The sequence below is a fragment of the Nycticebus coucang genome, chromosome 16, assembly GCF_027406575.1.
Source record: "Nycticebus coucang isolate mNycCou1 chromosome 16, mNycCou1.pri, whole genome shotgun sequence".
Taxonomy (NCBI): domain Eukaryota; kingdom Metazoa; phylum Chordata; class Mammalia; order Primates; family Lorisidae; genus Nycticebus; species Nycticebus coucang.
In genome coordinates this window covers 90,445,628-90,471,675 of record NC_069795.1, presented here as the reverse complement: position 1 = coordinate 90,471,675, position 26,048 = coordinate 90,445,628, and the positions used below count along the sequence as shown (strand labels likewise).

Sequence of the window (26,048 nt, the reverse complement as noted above, 5' to 3'; positions counted from 1 at the left end):
GGCAAGAGGATGGTTTGAGCCCAAGAGTTTGAGGTTGCTGTGAGCTGTTTGAGCCCAAGAGTTTGAGGTTGCTGTGAAGCTATGTGAGCCACAACACTCTACCAAGTGACGAAGTGAGACAAAGTGAGACTCTGTCTCAAAAAAAATGTGGGGGGCAGTGCCAGTGGCTTAGTGGGTAGGGCGCTGGCCCCATATACTGAGGGTGGTGGGTTCGAACCCAGCCCCTGCCAAACTGCAACAAAAAGCCAGGTGGTGAGGGGGCCACCTGTAGGCCCAGCTACTTGGGAGGCTGAGGCAAGAGAATTGCCTAAGCCCAGGAGTTGGAGGTTGCTGTGAGCTGTGACGTCACAGGACTCTACTGAGGGCGATAAAGTGAGACTCTGTCTCTAAAAGAATTAATAGGGGTGGTGCCTGTGGCTCAAAGGAGTAGGGCGCCAGCCCCATATGCTGGAGGTGGCGGGTTCAAACCCAGCCCCAGCCAAAAACTGCAAAATAAATAAATAAATAAATAAAATAAAAATAAATAAATAAAAATGTGGGAACTTTTTCCTAGAAGTGAAAACAATGTAACTTAAATATTGTACCCTCATATTAATTTGAATAAAATTTAAACAAAATGTGATCCTTTTGTGTTGTGTTTCCCTAGCATCCTGCCCATTTCCTTCATACAGCCTATCTCCAGTACTGAACATCTGCCCTGCAAGCAGGTGTGCAAAAATCTGTAGCTATGTTATTTCTCTTTAAATGATACAAACTTTCTGAAGGACTCTCATTCCTGCTGGGGAGTGGGCTAGACTCAACTTGCCAGTGAAAGTTATCTGAGTCTATTCTGGTCTAAAATACTTTCATTGTACTCCTAAATCTATTGAAATAAAGAGAAAAAATATGGGGTGGCACCTGTGGTTCAGTGAGTTGGGCGCCGGCCCCATATACCAAAGGTGGCAGATTCAAACCCGGCCCTGGCCAAACTGAAACAAAAAAATAGCCGGGCGTTGTGGCGGGCGCCTGTAGTCCCAGCCACTCCGGAGGCTGAGGCAGAAGAATTGCCTAAGCCCAGGAACTGGAGGTTGTTGTGAGCTGCGTGATGCCACAGCACTCTGCCGAGAGTGATAAAGTGAGACTTTGTCTCTACAAAAAAAAATGTAGTTTCATTTTTGGTAAACATTTGGGTAAATGGTTCAAAGTTGCAATTCTATCAGAACTTTCTCTTCCTTTCCTTGACTTCCCAAGGGGACCTATGGACTATAGGGGAAGCCTCCAGGCTGTGGTGGGAGGGGTTTCAGATCTGTGTGCAGAGTTGTAAGAAGTCCTCACTGGCCTCTGCTGCTATGCTCCTGGTCACTCCTGGTCACCAATACCCTGCTGGCATCAGCTGCTGAGTTGGTTAGTTCATGTTGCCTTCAGAGTTTGATGTCTCACTTTTCACATCCACTCCTCCATGTCTGCTCCTCTCACCAGTGGACTTAGGAGGCTCCAGCTCTGTTGTCATCTTCAGCTCTGCCCATCCTTAGGGTCTCATCTGCATCCCTCACAGTGCACCATGAGACTTTTGCTTAGGATAGCCTGGCCCCTGGCACAGTGCCCATTGGCCTCTCCACAGCTTTCGACGTGCTGCTTTCTGTATGTGCGGCAGGGAACATTCCGAGAAGTCCAGGTTTCTGGCACACTGTCTGCCAGCTGTGGAGACCCAGCAGTACCGCCCCAGACTCTTCTCCCTTCCAGTGCCACAGTCTGCTCCTGAGCCCTGCTCAGTGTGAGACTTCTACCAGAACTGGGCAGCCTTCTAAGCCAGACCAGGGCAAGTGAGCATCTAGCTTCCTCAGCACTGAGTTGAATAATTCTGTGCTGCTGCCTCAGGGTTACACACTAAGAGTTGAGGAACACTAACACACTTATTCTGACCTCTTAGTTTACCTCTTAGTTTTCTCCATAAAACTCATGTTTATCTCCCCAATTCCTAGTCTCTCTTGAGTTTTAGCTTAAGGCTCAAGGAAGCTTTTCATGGTCTTTCACATCATATTAAGTCTCACTGTTAAATGATAAATAGACTCTAAATTTCTTAAGGGCAAGAATTCTGCTTTGTTCTCTTCTATGTCCTCTGTGCCTAACATAATGCTTGGAACACAATACCAGAAAATAGAATAGAAATGCAATACAAATTTGCTGGACAAATATTCTCAATCTTCTATAACCTCTTATAGTCCTTAAGGTCAGGAGGCCAGTGGTGACATATTATAGCTTCCTCTTTTCTTTCATCATGCAGAGATTTCTACCATTCATACATTCAACAAATCTTTTTTGCATACGTCTTGCATGCAATGCTCTGGGCTTGCTATTAGGGGTATAGGAGTAAATCTATAACATTTTATTAAATATTACATACATGAAAAAATTGATAACATGTCTGTAAAGTATAAAGGTATAACAAATGAACCCTTTAAGCTTACCACCCAGATCCAGTGTTAATTTTTTTTTTGAGACAGTCTCACTTCGTTGCCCTCGAGTGCCACGGCGTCATAGCTCACAGCAACTTCAAACCCCTGGGCTTAAGCAATTCTCTTGCCTCAGCCTCCCAAGTAGCTGGGACTACAGGCGCCGGGGGTCTTGCTCTGGCTCAGGCTGGTCTTGAACCTGTGAGCTCAGGTAATCACCTGCTTGGCCTTCCCAATTGCTGGAATTACAGTCTTCAGCCACCGCGCCCGGCTCCAGTGTTAAATCTTTACACATTGAGGAGAAAAAATTGAAGGGGTACAGAAGTAGATCTTTAGAGACCAGCTGGGAGGCCACTGCAGTCTTAGGCAGAGAGATGACAGGTCCAGAGTAGAATGATGGTACAGGAAGAATGAAAGAGAAGGTTAACCTCAGAGATATTTAGGGGGAAACCTGGATTTGATGGGTTGTCGATCATTAGTTGTGTGACCTAAGTTCCGAGTTTTCTGAGCCTTAGTTTCCACATCTGTAAAATAGGTTAATAGTAACTTGTTAATTTGAGACCCTAGCATTTTGCAAACTTTGGCACAAGCTGGCACACACCTGTATTTTAGTTATTATTGTTATTGCTGTGGCAACTCATAAATGACAGTAGAACGAATATCCTGTCAATCCTGAGGCTGGAACTTGCCATCTTTTTTTAGTCAGGAAAATGATGGACGATAGTTCCTTCTCCAGAACCGGTGCACACTGCCCAGGAGGCGCGGCCAGCCCGGCAAGGGTCGGAGCTCGGACCAGGTTCGGTCCGCCCCACTCGGCTCCGCCCCGCCCCGCCCACATCCCTGTGAGCTCCGCTCCGGGGTCGCGCGCGCGCGCACGCTCCTAACCCCGCCCCTTCTGCTGACGTGCGGGGCGGAACTGCCAGGCGGACTCCGCGGGGCGGTGTGCTTCCGCGGACTGCGGGGTCGCTGGGGATTCGTGGCGGCGCAACTCCGCGGGGCTTCGTCCGGTTCGCGCACCTCGCCGGGTTCTCCCGCGGCGCCCGGCCAGGCCCGCACTGCAGCCTGAGACCGGAGACAGGGTAAGCGTTGGCGGGAGCAGGATGGGACTGGCCGGGCGCGCGCCCCGCTCTCCAGGGCATTGTCTGGGCGGGGGCGGCTCGGGCACGTGCGCGCCCCTCCCCCATGCCGCGGGCTGGGCTGAGGCGGGCGGGAGGAGTCACTGCCGAGGGGAGGGGGCGGGGAAGTTAGTGACTGCAGAGAAGGAGAGGGTCGCGAGGTGAGTGTCGGGGAGCCTCTGGAGCGGGGACCCGGCATTCGGATGTGAGCTGGCTCCTCTTACCCGGGTACAGCGTTCTGAGGGAGTGGGGGCCCTGGGGCCGCCGCGGCCGGAGCGTTCTCGAGGGTAAGCCTGGTGGCCTGCTGCTGACACCGGAGACGGGTTTTAGTACCAGCACCAGCAAGTTGTGGATTCGCGGAAGAATTCTGGAACAGCCTTCCAACCTGTCGCCATCCCTGTCGTCCGCCCCCTTGATGAAGGATGGGTTGAATCTAGAAAGGTGGGAGGAGAAAAGCCGGGGACGGGAATGAGAGCCCCAGAGGTGTGAGACCGTGCCGGCTCGGAGTGGAGCTTGGCAAAATGAGGACCCACAAGGAAAGGGCTTGGTGGGCTGCGGCCAGACTGCTGGAGATAGCGAGGTTTATAATACAACCTTTCCCGGGTTATGAATGCAATTGTGTTAAAAATAGTAAGTAGAGGAAGAGAAATATCACCAGTAATCCGACAACCCTGACATTCTTGGAGTTGTGATACATGTTTGCTGGTTATTTTCGTTTTTTTTTTTTTTTTTGGCCGGGGCTGGATTTGAACCCGCCACCTCCGGCATATGGGGCCGCACCCTACCCCTTTGAGCCACAGGCGCCGCCCCATTTCCTGGTTATTTTCATCTAAGCATATTCCTTAACAGTTACAGAGTTGACCCACATTTTCCATTTCTTTTTCTCATTAACGTGTAAAAAATGCGGTATAATATATAGTATTCAGCAGTATCATTTCCTCTTTAGTAAGTAACAAGTATTCATTGTAGAAAAGAACTATACACAAGCAAAATAAGTAAAAGTACCTGTAGATTTACTGTCTAAAGATGTTACCATTATTGTTTGTTTACCTGCTTTTCAAGATTGGGGCAGACGATGCCCTGGTTAGCTATTTAGTTTCTATGGGACGCCTTTAAAGGTTTTAAGTGGTCAAGTAGCATGACCTGACTGCTCTATGGAGGAAGAAGACTGGTGTGTAATCTGGGAGATCAGATACTATGTTGTTTGCATTCCTTGGGACTAGGCCCATGTCAGTAGAGATGGGGAAGAGTAAAAATATTTTAGAATACATGAAGTAGAATGAACAACACTTGGAAATGAATTGGTGAAGGAAAGGGGACAGGCTTTGCTTTTTTTGATTTTTGTTTTGAGCAACTGAGTAGATGGTGATACTTTCTGAGATGAGGAATGGGGAGAAATTTGAGATGGGCAAAATCATGAATTGTTTTGGAAGTATTAAATTTGAGATGTATTTCGTTATAAAGTCATTATGTTGAAGAGGCACTTGGACGTACAGATGTGGAATTCAGGGGAAAGAGAAGTTAGAGATAAAAATTTGGGAATGAGGGCGGCGCCTGTGGCTCAAGGAGTAGGGCGCTGGTCCCATATGCCGGGGGTGGCGGGTTCAAACCCAGCCCCGGCCAAAAATCACAAAAAAAAAAAAAAAAAAAAATTTGGGAATGATCAGTATTTAGATAAGGTATGGGACCATGTGAGATCACTTAGGGGAAGAGTGTAGACAGGAGTGCAAAGGGCTCAGGCTTTCAAGTACTTTTCAGTTTGGTAGATGAAAAACATTGAGCAAAGGACAAGTCCTAAACGGCCAGTGAAGTAGGAGAAAAAGCGGAGACTGTACTGTGGACTCCAAGAGAGTTAAGTTTCTGAATGATGGAGAAGTGGTCCTCCATCAGTGCTTCTGAAATGTTGAGTAAGATTGTCAAATAGATGTTACTGGTTTTGGTCATTGTTGTTCCTATCAGAGTTTCTGGAAGTGGGAGATGGGAACCAGATTAGAATACTTGAGTGGGATATGAAGAATTAGAAAAAGGTGTCCCTTATCTCCATCTGCCTCAAAACTAAATTTGATAGATGAAAAATGGTGGGATTTTTTGATTACTAGTATATTTGAACATTTTTTTCCAATTTTTTTTGGCCATTTGTGAATTTCTCTTCCTCTTCTCTGTGCATCTTTTTTTCCTAATTGATTGCAAAAAGTTCTTTAGATAAAAAAGTATGTAGCTTTACATATAGTTTTCAGAGTTTTCCCCATATGTTTTTCATACAGTTTCAAAAGCTTTCATATTCATTCATTGGAAAACTAGAATAGATTGCTGTGGACTATTTTTTTTTTTTAATGTCTTAACCACAGCAAATAAGTAAGTGAGGTGATGGTTATGTTAATCAGTTCGATGTAAGGATTCCACATTGTTTATCAAATTAGCACATTGTGCCCCTAAATGCATTAATGTACACAGTTACTATTTAATAAAAAAAAAAAAGACTAATTTTTTTTACAGGGTCTTGCTCTATCACCCAGGTGAGAGTGCAGTGGCCTCATTTTACTCACTGCAACCTTGAACTCCTGGGCTTAAGCAACCCTCTTGCCTACTGAGTAGCTGGGACTATAGGCGTGTGCCTCCACACCAGCTCATTTTTCTTTATTTTCTATGTTTATTTATTTTTTTTTATTTTCTATGTTTTGTCTTTTTCTTGCACAGGCTGGTCTTGAACTCCTGGCCTCAGGTGATCCTCCTGCTTTGGCCTTCCAAAGTGGTAGGATTACAGGTGTGAGGCACTGTTCCCAGAAGATTTTTTTTAATATAAAATCTGTCAGAAGAGAAGAGCTAACGTTTAAGTTAGGCTTCTTGTTCCACCATAGTTTTTTTCCATTTTAAAAATACAGTTTAAAAAATACAGATTTTTATTTGAATCTTCTTTGCTCCTTTCTTTTTTTTTTTTTTTTTTTTTTGAGGCAGAGCCTCAAGCTGTTGCCCTGGGTAGAGTGCTATGGCATCACAGCTCACAGCAACCTCCCAACTCCTGGGCTCAAGCGATTCTCCTGCTTCTGCGTCCCAAGTAGCTGGGACTAGAGGCACCCACCACAATGCTGGGCTATTTTTTGGTTACAGCCATCGTTGTTGTTTGGCGGGCCGGGGCTGGATTCGAGCCTGCCAGCTCAGATATATGTGGCTGGCGCCTTAGCCACTTGAGCCACAGGTGCCGAGCCTGCTACTTTCTTAAATTCCTGGGTTTTTTGCAGTTTTTGGCCGGGGCTTGGTTTGAACCCACCACCTCTGGCATTGGGGCCTGTACCCTACTCCTTTGAGCCACAGGTGCTTCCCTTAAATTCCAGTTTCTTACAGTGCTGCAGTGTGGAGGGTGGGGATTAGTACACCTTTCACTCATAAACATGACTGATGAAGCTCATTGTTTCCATATTATCTGTTCTGTAGGAATTAGAAAAAAAATTTTCAAAGGCTGGAGTTCATGGATGAGTCGCAATTTGATTCTTGAAGGATTAGGAGCAGTTCAGTAAGTGAAGAAGGTAGAGTTGAAATATGAACCCCACTGGAAGGTAATTGAGATGTTCAGGCATGTGAACTTTGATGACAGCAGAAGGGGAGAGGTAGAAGAACTAGGTTTCCTAGGCTAGTATTGTTTATTTTCCGTATCTCTCAGCTGTGGAAGGGAACCTGTTAATGTGGTGGTTATGAAGATTGACAGTGAGGAGAATGGGGAGGGGCCTTCAGAAACTTTGGTGATTATTATGTATTTTGTTAAAATTTAATTGGTTTACCTGAGAGTGTGGATAAGCTTTTAAAATGGAGACATAGTTCACATAACTTAAAATTCCCTGCTTTAAGAGTGTATAATTTGGTGGTTTTTAGTATATTCACCAAGTTGCACAAGTATCATTACCTAATTCCATAATGTTTCTATCACTCCAAAAAGTAATCCCCTACCTATTAGTAGTCAATCTCAATTCTCTCCTCCTTCATTCTCTGGCACCTACCTTTTTTTGTCTATGGATTTGCCTATTTGTAAATACTTCATATAAATAGAATAATACAACATGGGGTGTATGGGCTTTATGTGTTTCCCTCAGTTTAGGAGTTCAAGACCAGCCTATGCAAGAGAGCAAGACCCTGTCTCTACTAAAAAAAAAAAAAAAAAAACATAGAAAACTAGCCAGGTGTTGGGGTGGGTGTCTGTAGTCCCAGCTACTCAAGAAGCTGAGGCAAGAGGATTGCTTGAGCCTAAGTTTGAGGTTGCTATGAGTAATGACACCTTGGCATTCAACCCCAAGGCAACTGAGTGAGTTACTGTCTCTAAAAAAAAATTTTCTTTTTTTTGTATTGTTGCATTCGCAACTTTATTTTTAATTAGCATAAATGTTACCGGCCAGTTTTCAAATGAAATGCATGGAGCTGCAATCTGATATTCAACTTAAAGAAAATTTGATCACGTCTCTTTATTGGAATTTATAGGTGCAATCTTCCCAGAGATAAATATCTCTTGATTCACAATCACGCCTTGCTCATGTCATCACTTTTTGGCAGCACCTAATTTTGTGAGCAACTATTTTCAAGAATGAAGCATATTCAGAGTAAAATTAGAAGCAAAATACATGATGAGCACCTTGAGAACTCACTGATAGTTGAACCTACTTCTGTCAAAATGAGATATTGATGCATTAGTTTCTCAAATACAATGTCAGATATCCTAGTTGTTTTATGCCCACTTTTATTTAACTTTTTTTTTTTTTTTTGAGACAGAGTCTTACTTTGTTGCTATGGATAGAGTGTGTCATAGATCAACAGCAACCTCAAACTCTTGGCCTCAAGCAGTCCTCTTGCCTCAGTCTCCCAAGTAGCTGGGACTACAGGTACCCACCACAATGCCCAGCTATTTTTTAGAGAAGGGGGTCTCATTCTTTTACTCAGGCTGGTCTTGATCTGCTGAGCACTCAAGTGATCTACCTGGTCAGCCTCCTAGAGTGCTAGGATAACAGGTGTGAGCCACCAAGCCCGGCCTTCTGTTTTTTTTTTTTTTTTTTTAAGGCGGAGTGTTGCTTGCCCAGGCTAGAGTGCCATAGCCTCAGCCTAGCTCGCAGTAACCTCAATCTCCTGGGTTCAGGTGATCCTCCTGCCTCAACCTCCTGAGTAGCTGGAAGTATATGGACTTGCCACACCTGGCTCTTGTTCAGGGTTTTTTTTTTTTTTTGAGACAAAGCCTCAAGCTGTCACTCTGGGTAGAGTGCTGTGCCATCACAGCTCACAGCAACCTCCAACTCCTGGGCTCAAGCGATTCTCCTGCCTCCGCCTCCCAAGTAGCGGGGACTACAGGCGCCCGGCACAATGCCCGGCTATTTTTTGGTTGCAGCCGTCGTTGTTGTATGGCAGATCTGGCTGGATTCGAACTCGCCGTCTCATGTGTATGTGGCTGGTGCCTTAGCTGCTTGATCGACAGGCCCTGAGCCTCCAGGGCGGTTTTGAACTCCTAGCTGAAGGGATCCTCTGCCTTGGCCTCCCAGAATGCTAGGATTGCAGGTGTAAGCCACTGCTTCTGAACTTCCTTTACTTAATTTATTTTTTTTTTTTTTGAGACAAAGTCTCACTATGTTGTCCTCGGTAGAGTGCTGTAATGTCACAGCTCACAGCAATGTCAAACTCTTGGGCTTAAGTGATTCTCTTGCCTTAGCCTCCCAAGTAGCTGGGACTACAGGTACCTGCCAGCTCTTTTTTTGTTGTAGTTGTCATTGCTGTTTAGCTGGCGGGCTGGGTTTGAACCCACCAGCCTTCATGTATGTGGCTGGCACCCTACCCACTGAGCTATGGGTTCTGCCCATTAATTAAAAAAATTTATATATTGCTGGGTGTGGTGGCTCACACCTGTAATCGGGAGGCTGAAGCTGGTGGATTAGTTGAGCTAATGAGTTGAAGACCAGTCTAAGCAAGAGTGAAACCCTGTCTCTAAAAAAATTGCTGGGTGTTGTGGCAGGTGCTTTTAGTCCCAGCTACTTGGGAGGCTGAGGCAAGAGAATCACTTAAGCCTAAGGGTTTGAGGTTACTATGAGCTGTGACGCCCTGGCACTCTACTGAGGGTAACACAGTGAGACTTTGTCTCAAAACAAACAAACAAACAAACAAAAAAAAAGTGTATGTCCATACAAAGACTTGTTTACAGCAGCTATATATATATATATGTCCATACAAAGTCTATGTCCATACAAAGACTTGTTTACAGCAGCTATATATATATAAAGACTGTAAACAAGTCTTTGTATGGACATATGCTTTTGTTTCTCTTGGATAAATACCTAGTAATGGAATGTCTGGATCATATGGTAGGGGTATGTTTAACTTTTTTCTTTAGAGACAGAATCTCTTACTTTGTCACCCTCGTAAAGTGCTGTGATGTCACAGCTCACAGCAACCTCCAGCTCTTGGGCTTAGGCGATTCTCTTGCCTCAGCCTCCTGAGTAGCTGGGACAACATGCGCCCACCACAATGCCTGGCTATTTCTTTGTTGCAGTTTGGCTGGGGCCAGGTTCGAACCTGCCACCCTTGGTATGCAGGGGTCCTCAAACTTTTTAAACAGGGGGCCAGTTCACTGTCCCTCAGACCGTTGGAAGGCCGGACTATAGTTAAAAAAAAAAAAACAAACTATGAACAAATTCCTATGCACACTGCACATATTTTATTTTGAAGTAAAAAAACAAAATGGGAACAAACACAATCACACCACCGCATATGGCCTGCTGCAGGCTGTAGTTTGAGGACCCCTGGATATGGGGCTGGCACCCTACTCACTGAACCACAGGCACTGCCCAGCCTTTTTTTTTTTTTTTTTTAGAGACAGAGTCTCACTGTGTCACCCTTGGTAGAGTGCTGTTGCAGCACAGCTCACAGCAACCTCCAGCTTAGGGGCTTAGGCGATTCTCTTGCATCAGACTCCCGAGTAGCTGGGGCTACAGGCACCTGCCACAACGCCTGGCTTTTTTTTTGTTGCAGTTTGGGGGACCACATTCAAACCCGCCACTCTCAGTATATGAGGCCAGCACCCTACTCACTGAGCCACAGGTGCCGCCCCCGCCCAGCTTTTTTTTAAGAGATGGGCCAGTTTTCCAAAGTGGTCATGCCATTTGACATTCCCTCCAACAATGTGTAGGAATTCCAGCTGTTTCACATTCTCTGAGTTGTTTTTTTTTTTAACACATACAGAGAAGAAACCAGAAAGAGACATAGAGACACCTACAGTCCATTTTTCAGATTAGTCCTTTTGCTGTTTTTCTACCCAAAATAACGTTTATATCATTAGAAAATTCAAACATTGTATTCAGGGATAAGATGAAAAGCACGTCCACTACCCAGAGGCAACCACTGAAAACCAAATCAAAAGTTTTTTGTTTTTCCTTCCAAAAACCTACACAAACATACACCAGCTCATCTTTTGTCTCCTTTTCTCTCCCCCAGTTTACACAGAAGGCATCAAAATATACATGTTTGTCTGCATCTGGGTGTTTTCAGTTCACAGTTATTTTAGAGGTATTTCCACATCAGCATCTTCTTTTTTTTTTTTTTTTTTTTTTGTAGAGACAGAGTTTTCACTTTATTGCCCTTGGTAGAGTGCCGTGGCGTCACACGGCTCACAGCAACCTCCAACTCCTGGGCTTAGGCGATTCTCTTGCCTCAGCCTCCCGAGTAGTCAGCATCTTCTTTTTAATGGCTGTATTATAATCTTTAAGTAGTGCAGTCTGTTTTTTAAATAAGGAAATAACAACTTTGTTCCAATGCGATTATTAATATTTGGGCATTATCTGAGCATGAAGTGAATTTAATATTTGTTTATGTATGATTTCATCTCCAAGTAATACTAAGTATGTGCAGAAAACTGCACCCCGATGAACTGATCCATCAAAGGAACACACAAGCCACACAGGCATGCACCTCAAACAGCTCCCAGCGATTGCAGCTTACTGCTATTTTATGAGTCACACTCAGGCACATCTGGTGTTACAGCTTTTTGTTATTTGCAGATAACTCTTCCTCCACCACTTCTAGTAACATAACGTTCACTGCCTACTTCTACAAGCATACTCAAGGTCATCTTTAAGATAAGGTATCATATTTATTGTAGCATTTGTGTATTTCTTGGCTAGCCATATGTGTAAAACTATGCTACCATTTTTATTAGATTCTCCTCTTTTTTTTTTTTTTGCAGTTTTGGCCATGGCTGGGTTTGAACCTGCCACCTCTGGCATATGGGACTGTTGCCTTATTCCTTTGAGCCACAGGTGCTGCCCTAGATTCTCCTCTTTTTATGTCACTGACAATGATTTCAGTTAAATGTTGTGGCCCAACCCTATTTATTCCATAAGCTCTGTGGTTTTTGTTATGCAATTTTACATAGTATAGTGATTTCTAAGAATGCATACGTCACGTTATAGCAGAACTGATTTGTTCCATAGTATGAATGTACTATAATTTCTTTATTTTTATTTTTTTTAGGTTTTATTTTTAAGAACTATGAAATATGTTACATATGCCAAAAGGTACCCATAGTAAGTTATGTTTTATTTTTTATTTAATTTAATTAATTAATTTATTTTTGAAACAGTCTCAAGCTGTCACCCTGGGTAGAGTGCCATGGCATAATAGCTCACAGCATCCTCAGATTCTTGGGCTTAAGTGAGTCTCTTGCCTCAGCCTCCCAAGTAGCTGGGACTACAGGTGCTTGTCATAATGCCCAGCTATTTTTTGGTTGTAGTTGTTTGGCAGGCCTGAGCTGGTGGATTCGTACCCACCAGCTTTGGTTTATGTGGCAGGGGCCCTAGCTGCTGAGCTACAGGCACCGAGCCTTTTTTTTGTTTTTTTTTTCTCTTTGAGACAGAGTCTTGTTATGTTGCCCTCGGTGGAGGCATCACAGCTCACAGTAACCTCAAACTCTTGAGCTTTACGCTATTCTCTTGCTTCTTGCCTCTGCCTTGCCTTGCCTCTACCTGCCTCTGTACTACAGGTACCCACCACAACGCCTGGCTATTTTTTGGTTGCCATTGTCATTGTTTAAATTTTTTTTTTTTTTAGAGACAGAGTCTCACTTTGTCGCCCTCCGTAGAGTGCTGTAACGTCACAGCTCACAACAACCTCCAGCTCTTGGGCTTGAGCAGTTCTCTTGCCTCAGCCTCCCGAGTAGCTGGGACTACGGGCGCTTGCCACAATGCCTGGGGCCAGGTTTGAACCCACCACCCTTGGTATACGGGGCTGGCACCCTAGTCACTGAGCCACAGGAGCTGCCTGCCATTGTCATTGTTTAGCTGGCCCTGGTTGGGCTTGAACTCGCCAGCTTTGGTGCATGTGGCTGGTGCCTTAACCACTGTGCTGCAGGCACTGAGCCGTAAGTTATGTTTTAAATAATAATAATAATAAAGGAACAAATATCTACTTTTAGCTACCACCCCAGTTTAGAAATAGGAAATTATGAATACTGTTGTATCTCTGTGTATTCCCCAGCCAATCATTTTATACTGTTTTGAACACCTGGTATATTTTATGGTAAAACTAAAAAGTATTAATAGCCCCCTGTCCTAAACTGATCTGATTGATTGATTGCACATCTGAGTCAAGGGTAGAATCATATCTAGTTCTAGAAAATTTTCATCAATAACGAAAATATTTTTAGGTGGATAGATTTTTTTTTTTTTTTTTAGGTTAGGTAGACTTGGTTTAAATGAAAAGCAATTTTCTAAAAATCATTTCATGTTTTACGGTACTTGTTTGCTTTCTAGAATCTCAATTCCAGATAGAAAGGCCTGAGACTTCTCCTCATAGGATTTATTGTCAGTTTGAAAGCTCCAGTGAAAAGTCCTTATTTAGTGGCATATGCATGATTTGGCTCAATTTATGTGACTGTGCACTGTACTGTGACTCTCTTGATCTAGTCCAGTTCCTTTTCAACCTGGATCGGCAGAACAAGTTTTGTTTCCTTTTTTCTTTTTTTTTTTTTTTGTAGAGACAGAGTCTCACTTTATTGCCCTTGGTAGAGTGCCATGGCGTCACACAGCTCATAGCAACCTCCCACTCCTGGGCTTAGGTGATCCTCTTGCCTCAGCCTCCCCAGTAGCTGGGACTATAGACACCCGCCCCAACACCAGGCTATTTTTTGTTGCAGTTTGGCCCAGGCCGGGTTTGAACCCACCACCCTTGGTATATGAGGCTGGCTTCCTACCCACTGACCCACAGGCGCTGCCCTCCTTTTTTGCTTCTCTTGGAAGCAAATTATCTAAAGATTATTTATTTATTTATTTATTTTTAAGAGACAGAGTCTCACTTTGTCACCCTTGGTAGAGTGCTGTGGCGTTACGGCTCACAGCAACCTCCAGCTCTTGGGCTTAGGCGATTCTCTTGCCTCGGCCTCCTGAGCAGCTGGGACTACAGGCGCCCTCCACAACGCCCAGGTATTTTCTTTGGTTGTAGTGGGCCTGGGCTGGATTCAAGCCCGCCTGCTCCGGTGTATGTGGCTGGCGCCCTAGCTGCTGAGCTAATGGGCACCGAGCCTAACTAAAGATAATTTAAATGACTTTTGTCTGAAAGTGACTCCCAAGGAAATCACTGGAAAGTTACATGGCTTCCTTTTGTCATCTTAAGAAGTTTACCCTTCAGCTTGGTGTCTGTAGGCTAAGGCGCTAGCCCACATACATCAGGTTTGAATCCAGCCCAGGCCCATCAAACAACAATGACAACTACAACCAAAAAATAATAGCCGGGCATTGTGGCGGGTGCCTGTAGTCCCAGCTACTTGGGAGGCTGAGGCAAGAGAATTGCTTAAGCCCAAGACATTGAGGTTGCTGTGAGCTATAACGCCAGAGCACTCTACCCAGGGTGACAGCTTGAGACTTGAGACTGTCTCAAAAAAAAAAAAAAAAGTTTGCCTTAGGGCTGTGCCTGTGGCTCAGTGAGTAGGGCCGCGGCCCCATATACCAAGGGTGGCAGGTTCAAACTCGGCCCTGGCCAAACTGCAACAAAAAAATAGTGAGATTCTGTCTCTTAAAAAAAAAAAAGAAAGAAAAAGTGATCCTTTGAAAAAAATGGGAGCATATTCAAAAGGTTTCGTGTATAAGACTGGGCTTACAATAATTAGGGTAGAGTTTTTGTCAGTACCAATTCAAGTGAAAATCAGAACAGACTCTTAGATTTCTCTTGGTCTGAGTTTTTCCTAAATTAGATTACTTCAAATGACTTTTATTGTAAAATAAGCATAATTTGGGGTAAAAATTAAGTGTATTTTTTTTTTCAGTTATTTGTATCAATGAGAGATGATTTCTTTTTTTCTTTTTTTCCAGCTTCCCAGGTAGCTGAGACTACAGGGGCCCACCACAATGTCCGACTATTTTTTGGTTGCAATTGTCATTGTTGTTTAGCAGGCCCGGCCTGGGCTCGAACATGCCACCTTCGGTGTATGTGGCTGGTGCCCTACTCACTGAACTACAGGCGCCAAGCTGAGAGATGATTTTCTTTTTTTTTAAATTTTTTAAGAGACAGAGTCTCACTTTGTTGCCCTCGGTAGAGTGCTGTGGCGTCACAGCTCACAGCAACCTCCAACTCCTGGGCTTAAGCGATTCTTTTGCCTCAGCCTCCCAAGTAACTGGGACTACAGGCACCCACCACAATGCCTGGCTATTTTTTCTTTTCTTTTTTTTTTTTTGTAGAGACAGAGTCTCACTTTATGGCCCTCGGTAGAGTGCCATGGCATCACACAGCTCACAGCAACCTCCAACTCCTGGGCTTAAGCGATTCTCTTGCCTCAGCCTCCCGAGTAGCTGGGACAATGCCTGGCTATTTTTTGTTGCAGGTGTCGTGGCTGTTTAGCTGGCCCCGGCCGGGTTCGAACCTGCCACCCTCAGTGTATGTGGCTGACACCATAACCACTGTGCTACGAGTGCCAAGTCAGGACTGTCAAAGTTTTACCATCATCTTAGGAGTGTCTCTTTGTATAGAAGAAGATGAAAAACGAATGTACCAGTTCCCCTCCCTTCTACTTAAACCTGATGGGAAAAGTCTTGAGTGAGAGCACAATGTTTAGTAGTTCTGAGATTCAGGTGCTGTGAGGAGCGTAGAATTATTAAGAAGATAACCTCAGGTAGTATTTGGCAGATCTTTCAAGTAGCATGTTTATTAGATCTTACCCCTTCCCCTTAAGAATTGACAATATCGGGCGGCGCCTGTGGCTCAAAGGGGTAGGGCGCCAGTCCCATATGCTGGAGGTGGCAGGTTCAAGCCCAGCCCTGGCCGAAAACCACAATAAAAAAAAAAAAAAAAAAAGAATTGACAATATCTTGTATGATGTAGTGTTTGTAAAACAACTGTAAGGCTATGGTCCCCAACTTCCAGGTCACAGACTGTCTGTGCTTTTCAGGAATCAGGCTACATAGCAGGAGGTGAGCAGCAGGGTGAGAAAGCCAAAGCTTCATTGTAATTACAGCCAAAGTTTTGTATTTACAACTCTTCCCACTTGGTCCCCATCACCAGCTGAGCTTTGCCTCCTGTTGGATCATTACCAGCATTAGATTCTCATAGGAGAAAGAGCCCTATTATACTTTTTTTTTTTTTTTTTGAGACAGAGGCTCACTTTGTTGCCCTTAGCAGAGTGCTGTGGCGTCATAGCTTATAGCAACTTCCAACTCTTGGGCTCAAGCAATTCTATTGCCTCAGCCTCCCGAGCAGCTGGGACTACAGGCGCCCTCCACAAAGCCTGGCTGTTTTGTTTTTGTTTTTAGAGATGGAGACTCACTCTTGCTCAGGCTAGTTTCGAACCTGTGAGCTCAGGTAATCCACCCATCTCCGCCTCCCAGAGTGCTGGGATTACAGGTGACGATATGAGGTGGAGGTGGAGGTGGAGATGTAATGCACTTGACTTAACCCAAAATTGTTCCTCCATATCCCTGCCTATGGAAAACTGTCTTCCATGAAACTGATCCCTAGTGCCAAAAAGGTTGGGACCTGTGGTGTGAGGGATAATTGATCTAACAACCCTGGATCTGTTTTCTTATCTGTAAATCAGTAGATCCACACTGGCCTGTAAGGGACCCCATAGCCACAAGTGATTTTTGAGCCTTTGAAATGTGGCCAATACAAATTAAGACATGTTATAAGTATAAAATACACACCAGATTTTAAAGACTTAGTAAAACTGTGAGAATATAAAATTTCATTACTGATTTATTTATATTAATTACATTTTAGGAATGATAATATTTTAGAAATATTGGTTGGATAAAATATTATTAAAATGAATTTCATTTATTTCTTTTTAAAATGTTACAGCTAGAAAATTTTAAATTCTGTATATAGCTCATATTATATTAATATGTTTATTGGGCAGTGCTGGTCTGGGCACTATTTCCTAAACTGATTTGTGAAATACTTGTAACTGTTTTGAAACACAGTTAAGAAGAGGAACACTGGCGATAGAACGGTAATATAAATATTGCTTATCTGTGCTGTTCAACATATTAATAGCTACTAGTGATTTGTGGCTATTGAGCACTTGAAATGTGGCTTGTTATGAAATTTGGAAAAATGGAACTGAATTTTAAATTTTGTTTAATTCTAATTAATTTCTCTATTTTTAAAATTTCAGATTGATATGAGGGTACAAATGTTAAGTTACATTGTTTGTATTTGTTAGATAACCTCCAAGTTGTAGTTGAACCCTACACCCTTACATTGTACCTCTTTCCCCCACCCCTTGAATTTAATTGTGTTTTTTCCTCTTGTGTGGGCATATAGTTGTTCACCTACTGGTTTCATATTAGTATTGAGCACATTGGATATTTGCTTTTTCATTCTTGTGATACTTTACTAAGCAGAATGTTCTTCAACTCCATCCAGGTTAATACAAAAGATGCAAAGTTTTCGTCCTTTTATATCATCCAGTAGTATTCATGGTATATATATGTATCACCCTTTATTAATCCATTCATGGGTTGATGGACAGTTAGGTTGATTCCACATTTTGGCAATTGTAAATTGAACTGTGATAAACATTCTAGTGCAAACATCCTTGAAATAAAATGATTTTCTTTCTTCTGGGTAGATACCTAGCAATGGGATTGTAGGATCAAATGGAAGGTCTACTTTTAGCTCTTTAAGGATTCTCCATACTTCTTTCCAAAGAGGCTGTATTAGTTTGCAGTTCTATCAACAGTGTAAAAGTGTTCCCTATTCTCCACAATCATGCTAGCATCTGCAGCTTTGGGACTTTGTGATGTGGGCTGTTCTCACTGGGGTGAGGGGATATTTCAAGCTTGTTTTGATTTGCATTTCTATTATGATTAGGGTTGATGAACATTTTTTCATGTTTATTGGCCAATTGTCTTCTTTGGAGAAGGTTCTGTTCACGTATGATAAATGGGATTTTTGCTCCTTTCTTATTGATTAATTTGAATTCTCTGTAGATTTTCGTTATCAGCCCTCTGTCAAATTTGTAATGTGCAAATATCTTTTCCCATTCAGAAGGTTGTATCTTTGCTTTAGTTGTTTTGTCGTTAGCTGTGCAGAAGCTTTTTAGCTTATCATTTTGTTGTTGTTGTTGTTGCATTTGCTAATGGAGTTGTCGTCATACAATCTTTCCCTAGGCTGATATCATCAGGGGTTTTCCCACAATGTCTTCTAGGATTTTTAACGTTTTGTGTCTTAGATTTAAATCTTTTACCCATTGTGAGTCAATTTTTGTATGTGGTGAAAGGTGCAGGTCCAATTGGGTAACATGTAGTTACCCAATTCTCCCAGCACCATTTATTGAATAGAAATTATTTTTCCCAATTTATGCTTTAGTTTGGTTTATCAAAGATCACATGGTGATAGGAGGCTGGTTTTGTCTCTAGGTTTTCTATTCTGTTTCATATGTCTTTGTCTCTTAACTTTTGTATCAGTGCCATGCAGTTTTGATTACTGTAGACTTGTATTATAACCTGAGGTCTGCTAAAGTGATGCCTACAGATTTGTTTCTATTACTAAAAGTTGTGTTGTCCATATGGTTCTTTTTTTCTGGTTCCATATAAAACAAAGAACTATTTTTTCCTTAAATCTGTAGATTGCTTTGGGTGGTATAGACATTTTAACATTGTTGATTATTTTCAGCCAAGAGCATGGTTTGTTCTTCCTTTTAATGTCTTCTGCTATTTCATATGTCTCAGGATTTCATTGTTCTCTCTCTAGAGATCCTTTACCTCCTTTGTTAGATATATTCCCAAGCATTTTATATATTTTTGAAACTACTGTGAAGAGTATTGTGTCCTTGATCTGCTTCTTGGCTTATTGGTGTACATGAAGGCTACCAATTTGTGGACATGGGTTTTCTGTCTTGCGAGATGTTACTTTATTTCTTAATCACTTCTAGGAGTCTTATGGTTGAGCCTCTGGGGTTTTCTAAGTGTCAGATCAAATCATCAGCATAGAGTGAGAGTTGGACCTCCTCTGTTCCCATCTGGATACCTACCCTTAATATCCTTCTCTTGCCTGATTGCATTGGCTAGAACCACATGAGGTGGTCTAGTTTCCATGACTTAGTGTGGGGATGAAGGTTTTTCCTGGAGTTGACTTCTTCCTTTATTCCCTTGTGGTCTGAAAAGGTATAAGGTTTAATTTCTTTCTTTCTTTTTTCTTTTTTTTTTTTTAAGGTTTAATTTCTATTGTTTAATTTTGTTGAGGTTTGATTTGTGAACTAGGATATGATCAATTTTGGAGTCTGATCCATAAGCCGACAAGATGAACTTCTACTCAGTAGTTTTGGGGTGATGATTTGTTCTGTATATGTCTGTTAAGCCCAGTTGTTTTAGGGTCATGTTTAAGTCCCTTATTTCTTTGTTTCATTTCTGTATAGAGGTTTTGTCCAGTTCTGTCAGTGGAATGTTGAAGTCCCCAGCTACTAATGGTGTTGTAGGATATCATATTGTTTAGAGCAGTTAGGATTCATTGTATAAATCTGGGAGCAATTAAGTTGGGTACACATATATTTAGAATTGAAATGTCTTCTTCTTGTATTATTCTCTTGACCAAATATAGATAGTGTCCATCTTTGTGTTTCTTTACTTTTGTTGCTTTAAATCCACTTGTATCTGCAAGTAAGATTGTGACCCCTCCTTTCTTCTGATTTCTATTGGCCTGAAATGTTATTTTTCAACCCTTCACCCTGAGTCTTGTTTTGTCCTTAGAGGTTACATGTGTTTGCTGAAGACAACCTATGGTTGGCTTATGCTTTTTTTTTTTTTTTATCCAGTCAGTCAGTCTGTGCCTCCTCAGTGTGCAATTCAAGCCATTTGCATTTATTGAGAGAATTGATAAATATGGTGAAGTTTTGTTTGTTATGTTTTGTGGAGAACTGGCGCCTAGTTTTATCATTTGGGCCATTGTGGACGCCTTTGACCTTTCATTTCCAGGTGTCTTTACTTTACTGGTGGTTCATTGTGATGGTTTCTGTGTAGTAAGAGTCTGAATATTTCCTTCAGGGACCAGTCTTGTAATGGCAGATTTTCTCAATAATTGCTTGTCAGTAAAAGATTTGATTTCTCCATTGAATATGAAACTTAGTTTGGTGGGATACTCACCTGGAAGTTGTTTTGTTTGAATAAGTTGAAAGTCGGAGCCTAATCTCTTCTGGCTTCTAACTTTTCAGCTGAGAAGTCTATTGTCACCCTGATGGATCTGCCTCTGTCAGTTGATGGTTACTTCTGGTTAATTACAGAATTTTCTCTTTCATTCTGACCTTGGCCACGTTCACTGCAGTATGTCTAAGAGGTGCTCTGTTTATATTGAGGTGAGTGGGGTTCACACGCTAAAAGTAATGTGTCTGAATATTTGGTGGTGCTTGGAAAACTTTCAGTTATAATATCCTCCAGTAGGGCTTCCATACCTTTGGGTCACTCTTCTCTTTCAGGAATACCTATAATTAGTATGTTTGTGCACTTTGTGAAGTCCCAGAATTCTCTAAGAGATTGCTCTGCCTTTACTCTTAAATGACTGAGTTAGCTCAAGAGCCTTATTGTCTAGCTCTGCCCTTCTTCTCCATGCCTTAACCTGTTACTGATATTTTATAATGCATCTTTAAGGGCCCTGAATGACTTCTTCAATTCTTTAAGCTTTGATACATCCTTTCTAATTTCATCATGTGTTTTACTCATTTCTTGGGTCAATTTTTGGATTTTCTTTTGGTGGTTTTCCACTTTCCCTTCAATTCCCTGCATCTTTTTTTGCCATGCATACTCTAAATTCCCTGTCATTTCTATAATTGCTTTCTTTTTTTTTTTTTTTGAGACAGAGTCTCACTTTGTCACTCTTGGTAGAGTGTCCTGGTGTCACAGCTCATAGCAACCTCAGACTCTGGGGCTCAAGCAATTCTCTTGTCTTAGCCTCCCGAGTAGCTGGGACTATAGGCACCTGCCCCAACTCCTGAATGTTTTTAGAGACAGGGTCTCACTTTTGCTCAGGCTGGTCTCCAACTCCTGAGTTCAAGTGATCCACCCACCTTGGCTTCCCAGAGTGCTAGGATTACAGGCATGAACCACTGTGCCCAGCTAATTTTCACCACATACAGTAAGTGGATCCAGAGGATTTTTAGTATTGTTTTTGTTTGTTTTGTTTTTTTGAGACAGAGTCTATTATGTCGCCCTTGGTAGAGTGCTGTGGCATCACAACTCACAGCAACCTCAAATTCTTGGGCTTAAGTGATTCTCTTGCCTTAGCTTCCCAGGTAGCTGGGACTACAGGCACCTGCCACAATGCCCAGCTGTTTTTTGTTGTTGTTGTAGTTGTCGTTGTTTGGCAGGCCCGGGCTGGGTTGAAACCCATCAGCCCCAGTGTATGTGGCCAGCACCCTAGCCGCTGAGCTATAGGCACTGAGCTTATGGTATTGTTTGATTTGAAGTCCTGTATGTGTAGGACGTGTTTACTATATTGCAAATATGTTAATGAGATTAATATGTTAAAACAGTTGTTGTTCATTATGAGTTAACAATTATCAGTAACAATGTCTTTTATTGAGTACCTGTTATATAGCAGGCTTTGTATATGTACCAGAGACAGAATTTGTATGATAAATTACTTATTGAACCCTTAACTGTATTGCTTACATTTTGTAATATGTGTGATGCTTTGTGAATTCCAAGGTACTGCATGGGCTTACCATGAAATGATTCCTCCCCTCCCCTCCCCTTTCCCTTTCCCTTTCCCAGGATCCTTTTGAAAGTTTTTTTTTGTTTTTTTTTAGAGAAAGTGTTTCACTTTGTCACCCTCGGTAAAGTGTTGTGACGTCACAGCTCACAGCAACCTCCAGCTCTTGGGCTTAGGGGGTTCTCTTGCCTCAGCCTCCTAAGTGACTGGGACTAAGGTGCCCGCCTCAATGGCTGGCTATTTTTTGTTGCAGTTTGGCTGGGGCTGGGTTTGAACCACCACCCTCGCTGTATGGGGCCGGCACCCTACTCACTGAACCACAGGCACTGCCCAGTGTGCTATTTTGTTAAAGAATCTTCCCTTGCAAGAGAAATCCATGCTTTTTAATAGACATCTGATGATGAAAATTGTTTTTGAAACTTTGAAGTTAAACTTCTACTTACCCTTTCTGCTTTATTTATTTATTTATTATTGAGACAGAGTCTTACTTTGTCACCCTCGGTAGAGTGCTGTGTTGTCATAGCTCACAGCAACCTCAAACTCCTGGGCTCCAGAGATTTCTCTTGCTTCAGCCTCCAAAGTAGCTGGGACCACAATGCCAGGCTATGTTTTTGTTTAGCAGACCTGGGCAGGGTTCGAACCCACCAGCCCTGGAGCATGTGGCCCATGCCTTAACCACTGAGCTACGGGTGCCCAGCCACCCTTTTGGCTTTAGAGGATAGACATACATGCATATACACACAGACTTATAAGTACCAGCATTATGTAACATTTATTATATATTGTATTTGAGTGTACACATACTTTTAAAAGTACTAGTATCATGTAGTGTTACTAATTATTTATTATTGCTTCACAGTGAAGAACTGAATGACCGAATGTCGTCATGTCGGGAATGAAGCGAACAATCAAAGAAACTGATCCTGACTATGAAGATCTATCTGTGTCCCTTCCAAATAAGCGGCATAAAGCAATTGAGAATTCAGGTAGAAATTAATCTGCCTTAGAAAATTGTTTATTTCTGTTTTGACATGTGCCTCTACTATGAGATTTATGGCAACTAAAATGAAATAAATTTCCATTGTATATAATTTGAAGGGTTTGTGAGAGGGATTAGCTAAGTGCTCTGTTTAATGGTGATATTTGGCAATAAAAGGCAGAAGAGATCTGGCAGAAACATGATCAGGTGGACAGTGAAAGTATCAGTAATGAGATAGGCTACAAGTTCTTGCTATCATTTAATGTTAGATGTTATTATCAGATCTCTGATATGTTTACTACAATGTTGTGTAATCATGTGCAATGATTATACGTTGTATGTAGATTAACGTTTGTTATATTAATAGTTACATACTATTTTAATTTGCATAGAAAAAAATAGTGATCCTATCAAGCTTACTGTTTTGTGGCTATTGTTGCTTAAGATGAAGCTAAAATTCTTTAAAAATATTTAATAGTGTTTGTTAAATGTTTCACATGGTTCTCAGATGTGGTAGATATATTGGAGGTGGTATATGAATGATGGCATTTAGAAGACATCTAGTTATACACCTGCACTTAGCTTCTCATGGGTAAATTAAAGTTCAGAAGTATTAAATTACTTGCTTAACATCACGTAATTAACTGAAGAGTAAATCCTCAACTGTGTGTCTATAGTTACCCAGAATGTTGTAAATCATCTTAAAAAATTGCTAAATTTACAGTTTTAAAACAAATTATTATTGAATTTCATTTTTTATTTAAATAATCCACATACGTTAATACTTTTAGTAAAGAAGGCATCAAAATCATAGGTAAGGTGTTGTCGTTTTGGAAAGATTAGGATCCCTAGAGTGTAAGAGGTAAAGAACATTCCTATCTCTGCAAGTGCAGTGAAGTTATATATTTATCAAAAGTCTTTGTGGAGGGAAAATGATCAAATCCATTCCCCCAAAATAAAAACATTTCATTGTAACCCCCCAGTTGTAATTTTATTTATGAAGAAACACCATTTCCTTTTAATAACTAGCCAAATAATGTGAAAGTATGTATGTGACTTAAATCTGTTTGTTATTCAAACAGATGAAGAAAAACAAACTTTCTAATCTGTTTGTTATTCAAACATGGCTTTTCTGTTTTGTTTTGTTTTTTGGTCACCAGGCAGTGTTAAGTAGCCTAAATTTTTTTTTTTTAATAAAAACAAGAATATGGCAGCACCTGTGGCTCAAGGAGTAGGATGCCGGCCCCATATACCAGAGGTGGCCGTTTCAAACCCTGCCCCAGCCAAAAAAAAAACTAAAAAAAAACAAAATAAAATAAAATAAAAATAAAAACAAGAGTAGGGAAAAGTGATTGGTTTAGTAACATTGTAACTTCAGTTAAATGTAAGTTCCCAAATACACCCATTCAAGCAGGGGCAAATTTTTATTATCGAGCAAGTTTTTTTTTTTTTTTTGAGACAGAGTCTTAATTTATTGCCCTCAGTAGTGTTCTGTAGCATCACAGCTCACAGCAACCTCAAACTCTTGGGCTTAAGCGATTGTCTTGCCTCAGCCTCCCAAATACCTGGGACTACAGGTGCCCACCACAACGCCCAGCTATGTTTTGCTTGTAGTTGTCATTGTTGTTTGGCAGGCCTGGGCTGGATTCAAACCTGCCAGCTCTGGTGTATGTGGCTGGCGCCCTAACCACTGAGCTACAGGCACAGAGTCTGAGCATTGTTTTTCAGTCGCTTTTATCTCAGGGCATACTTCAATCTATAGTTGAACTTCCATGGCACACTTAAATTACTTTATAAGTGTAAATAAAAGAATATACTTAATGTGCTTTGAACTTCTTTAGAAAATAATTTAATTAATGATCTTTAAAAATTTTCGCAGTACACCTAAGATTCTCCCACAGCACACTGATTGAAAATCACTGTTACTGGTGGTGCCCATAGCTCACGGGGTAGGGCGCCAGGTATATACACCCAGCCTGGGCTTGCTAAACAACAATGATAACTACAACAAAAAAATAGCTGTGTGTTGTGGTGGTTGCCTGTAGTCCCAGCTACTTGGGAGGCTGAGACAAGAGAATTGCTTAAGCCTAAGAGTTTGAGGTTGCTGTGAGCTATGATGTCATGGCACTCCACCGAGGGTGACATAGTGAGACTCTTGTCTCAAAAAAAAGAAAAAGAAAATCACTGTTACTGAGAAAGTTTGTTTTTCTTCTTGGTGTTTGTACGCCTTCTAAAAATTTTTCTCAAAATAAATTTGGTGGATGCTTTCTTTTTTTTTTTTTTTGAGACAGAGTCTCACTTCATTGCCCTCCGTAGAGTGCTGTGTCGGCTCACAGCAACCTCCAACTCCTGGGCTTAGGCGATTCTCCTGCCTCAGCCTCCCGAGTAGCTCAGACTACAGGCGCCTGGCACAATGCCCGGCAATTTTTTGTTGCAGTTTGGCCGGGACTGGGTTCGAACCCATCACCCTTGGCATATGTGGCTGGTGCCTTCCCCACTGGGCTACAGGCGCCGCCCCAGGATGCTTTCCTTTGTTTAGATTATTTTGTCTTGTTTGTGTCTTTTTTTCTTCCCCTTGTTCCATGAGGGATAGTTTAGAAGTGTTTCTTTCTGAGGAGTTTATGGTCAAACATTCTTCAGTGATTATAGTATTTGACAGCACCTACTAAAAGTATCTGCTGGTTTACATATGCAAGGTTTATATATACTTTTGATATATGTGTGTGTGTATATATGTGTTTGTATATACATATATCCTAGTAATACTAGAAAATACTCTTTTCCTCAAATATGAGACATGTCTTAGTCCTTTGCCTCTGTGCAGATATGTCCACAGAATTCTTATACCATTACTAATTTTATTTTTTAATTCAGACTTTTAATAATATGATTGCTTATCCACCATTTATTACAAAAAATATGGCATTTTGTTGGTTGATATCATACTGATGCTACATGTTAATGCTTTTTGTTGAAGAACTACATATAAAAGTCTCAGAACATTACAAATATTTCATAAGAAGTAAGGTAGTACCTTCTATTACTGTTGGCCCCCCACCCCCTGCAGTAGTACCTTCTATTAATGCTGGACTGTGTCTAGCAGCCCTAGACCCCCCCTGGGGAGACCAGCATTATTAGAAAGTACTGCCTAGGGCTACTGGGCTTAGTCTGAGACATTATTACTTTTGTGTTTTCATTTTGATGATAATCTATTTTTTTCTATCAGTTGTAGAAACAAAGTCTTCTCCTTTTTGTGATAATTTAGTTTACTGAGCTGATGCCTAATAAAATAAGAATATTCCAGGGAAATTACAAGAACTTTCAGAAAGGAAAGGATGGTGTGCATTTATTTGCTACCACCTAAGAAATCTTGGA

The 26,048-nt window shown here is 41.8% G+C and overlaps 1 protein-coding gene across 5 annotated transcripts in view; it reads left to right on the top strand.

Annotated features, from left to right (window-relative positions):
- Nucleotides 1-3,322: 3,322 nt before the first annotated feature.
- The window catches only part of YEATS2 (YEATS domain containing 2), a 117,094-nt gene continuing 94,368 nt past the window's right edge, over nucleotides 3,323-26,048 (top strand). For 2 of the 5 annotated variants that reach the window (XM_053565291.1, XM_053565286.1), the window contains exons 1-2: nucleotides 3,355-3,511; nucleotides 22,554-22,680. In XM_053565291.1, the coding sequence (XP_053421266.1) occupies nucleotides 22,581-22,680 (100 nt within the window). In that variant the 5' untranslated portion in view covers nucleotides 3,355-3,511; nucleotides 22,554-22,580. Of the gene's footprint in view, nucleotides 3,512-3,688; nucleotides 3,835-22,553; nucleotides 22,681-26,048 lie in introns of those variants that run through there. The other 3 variants (XM_053565290.1, XM_053565289.1, XM_053565288.1) reach the window with 3 other exon arrangements.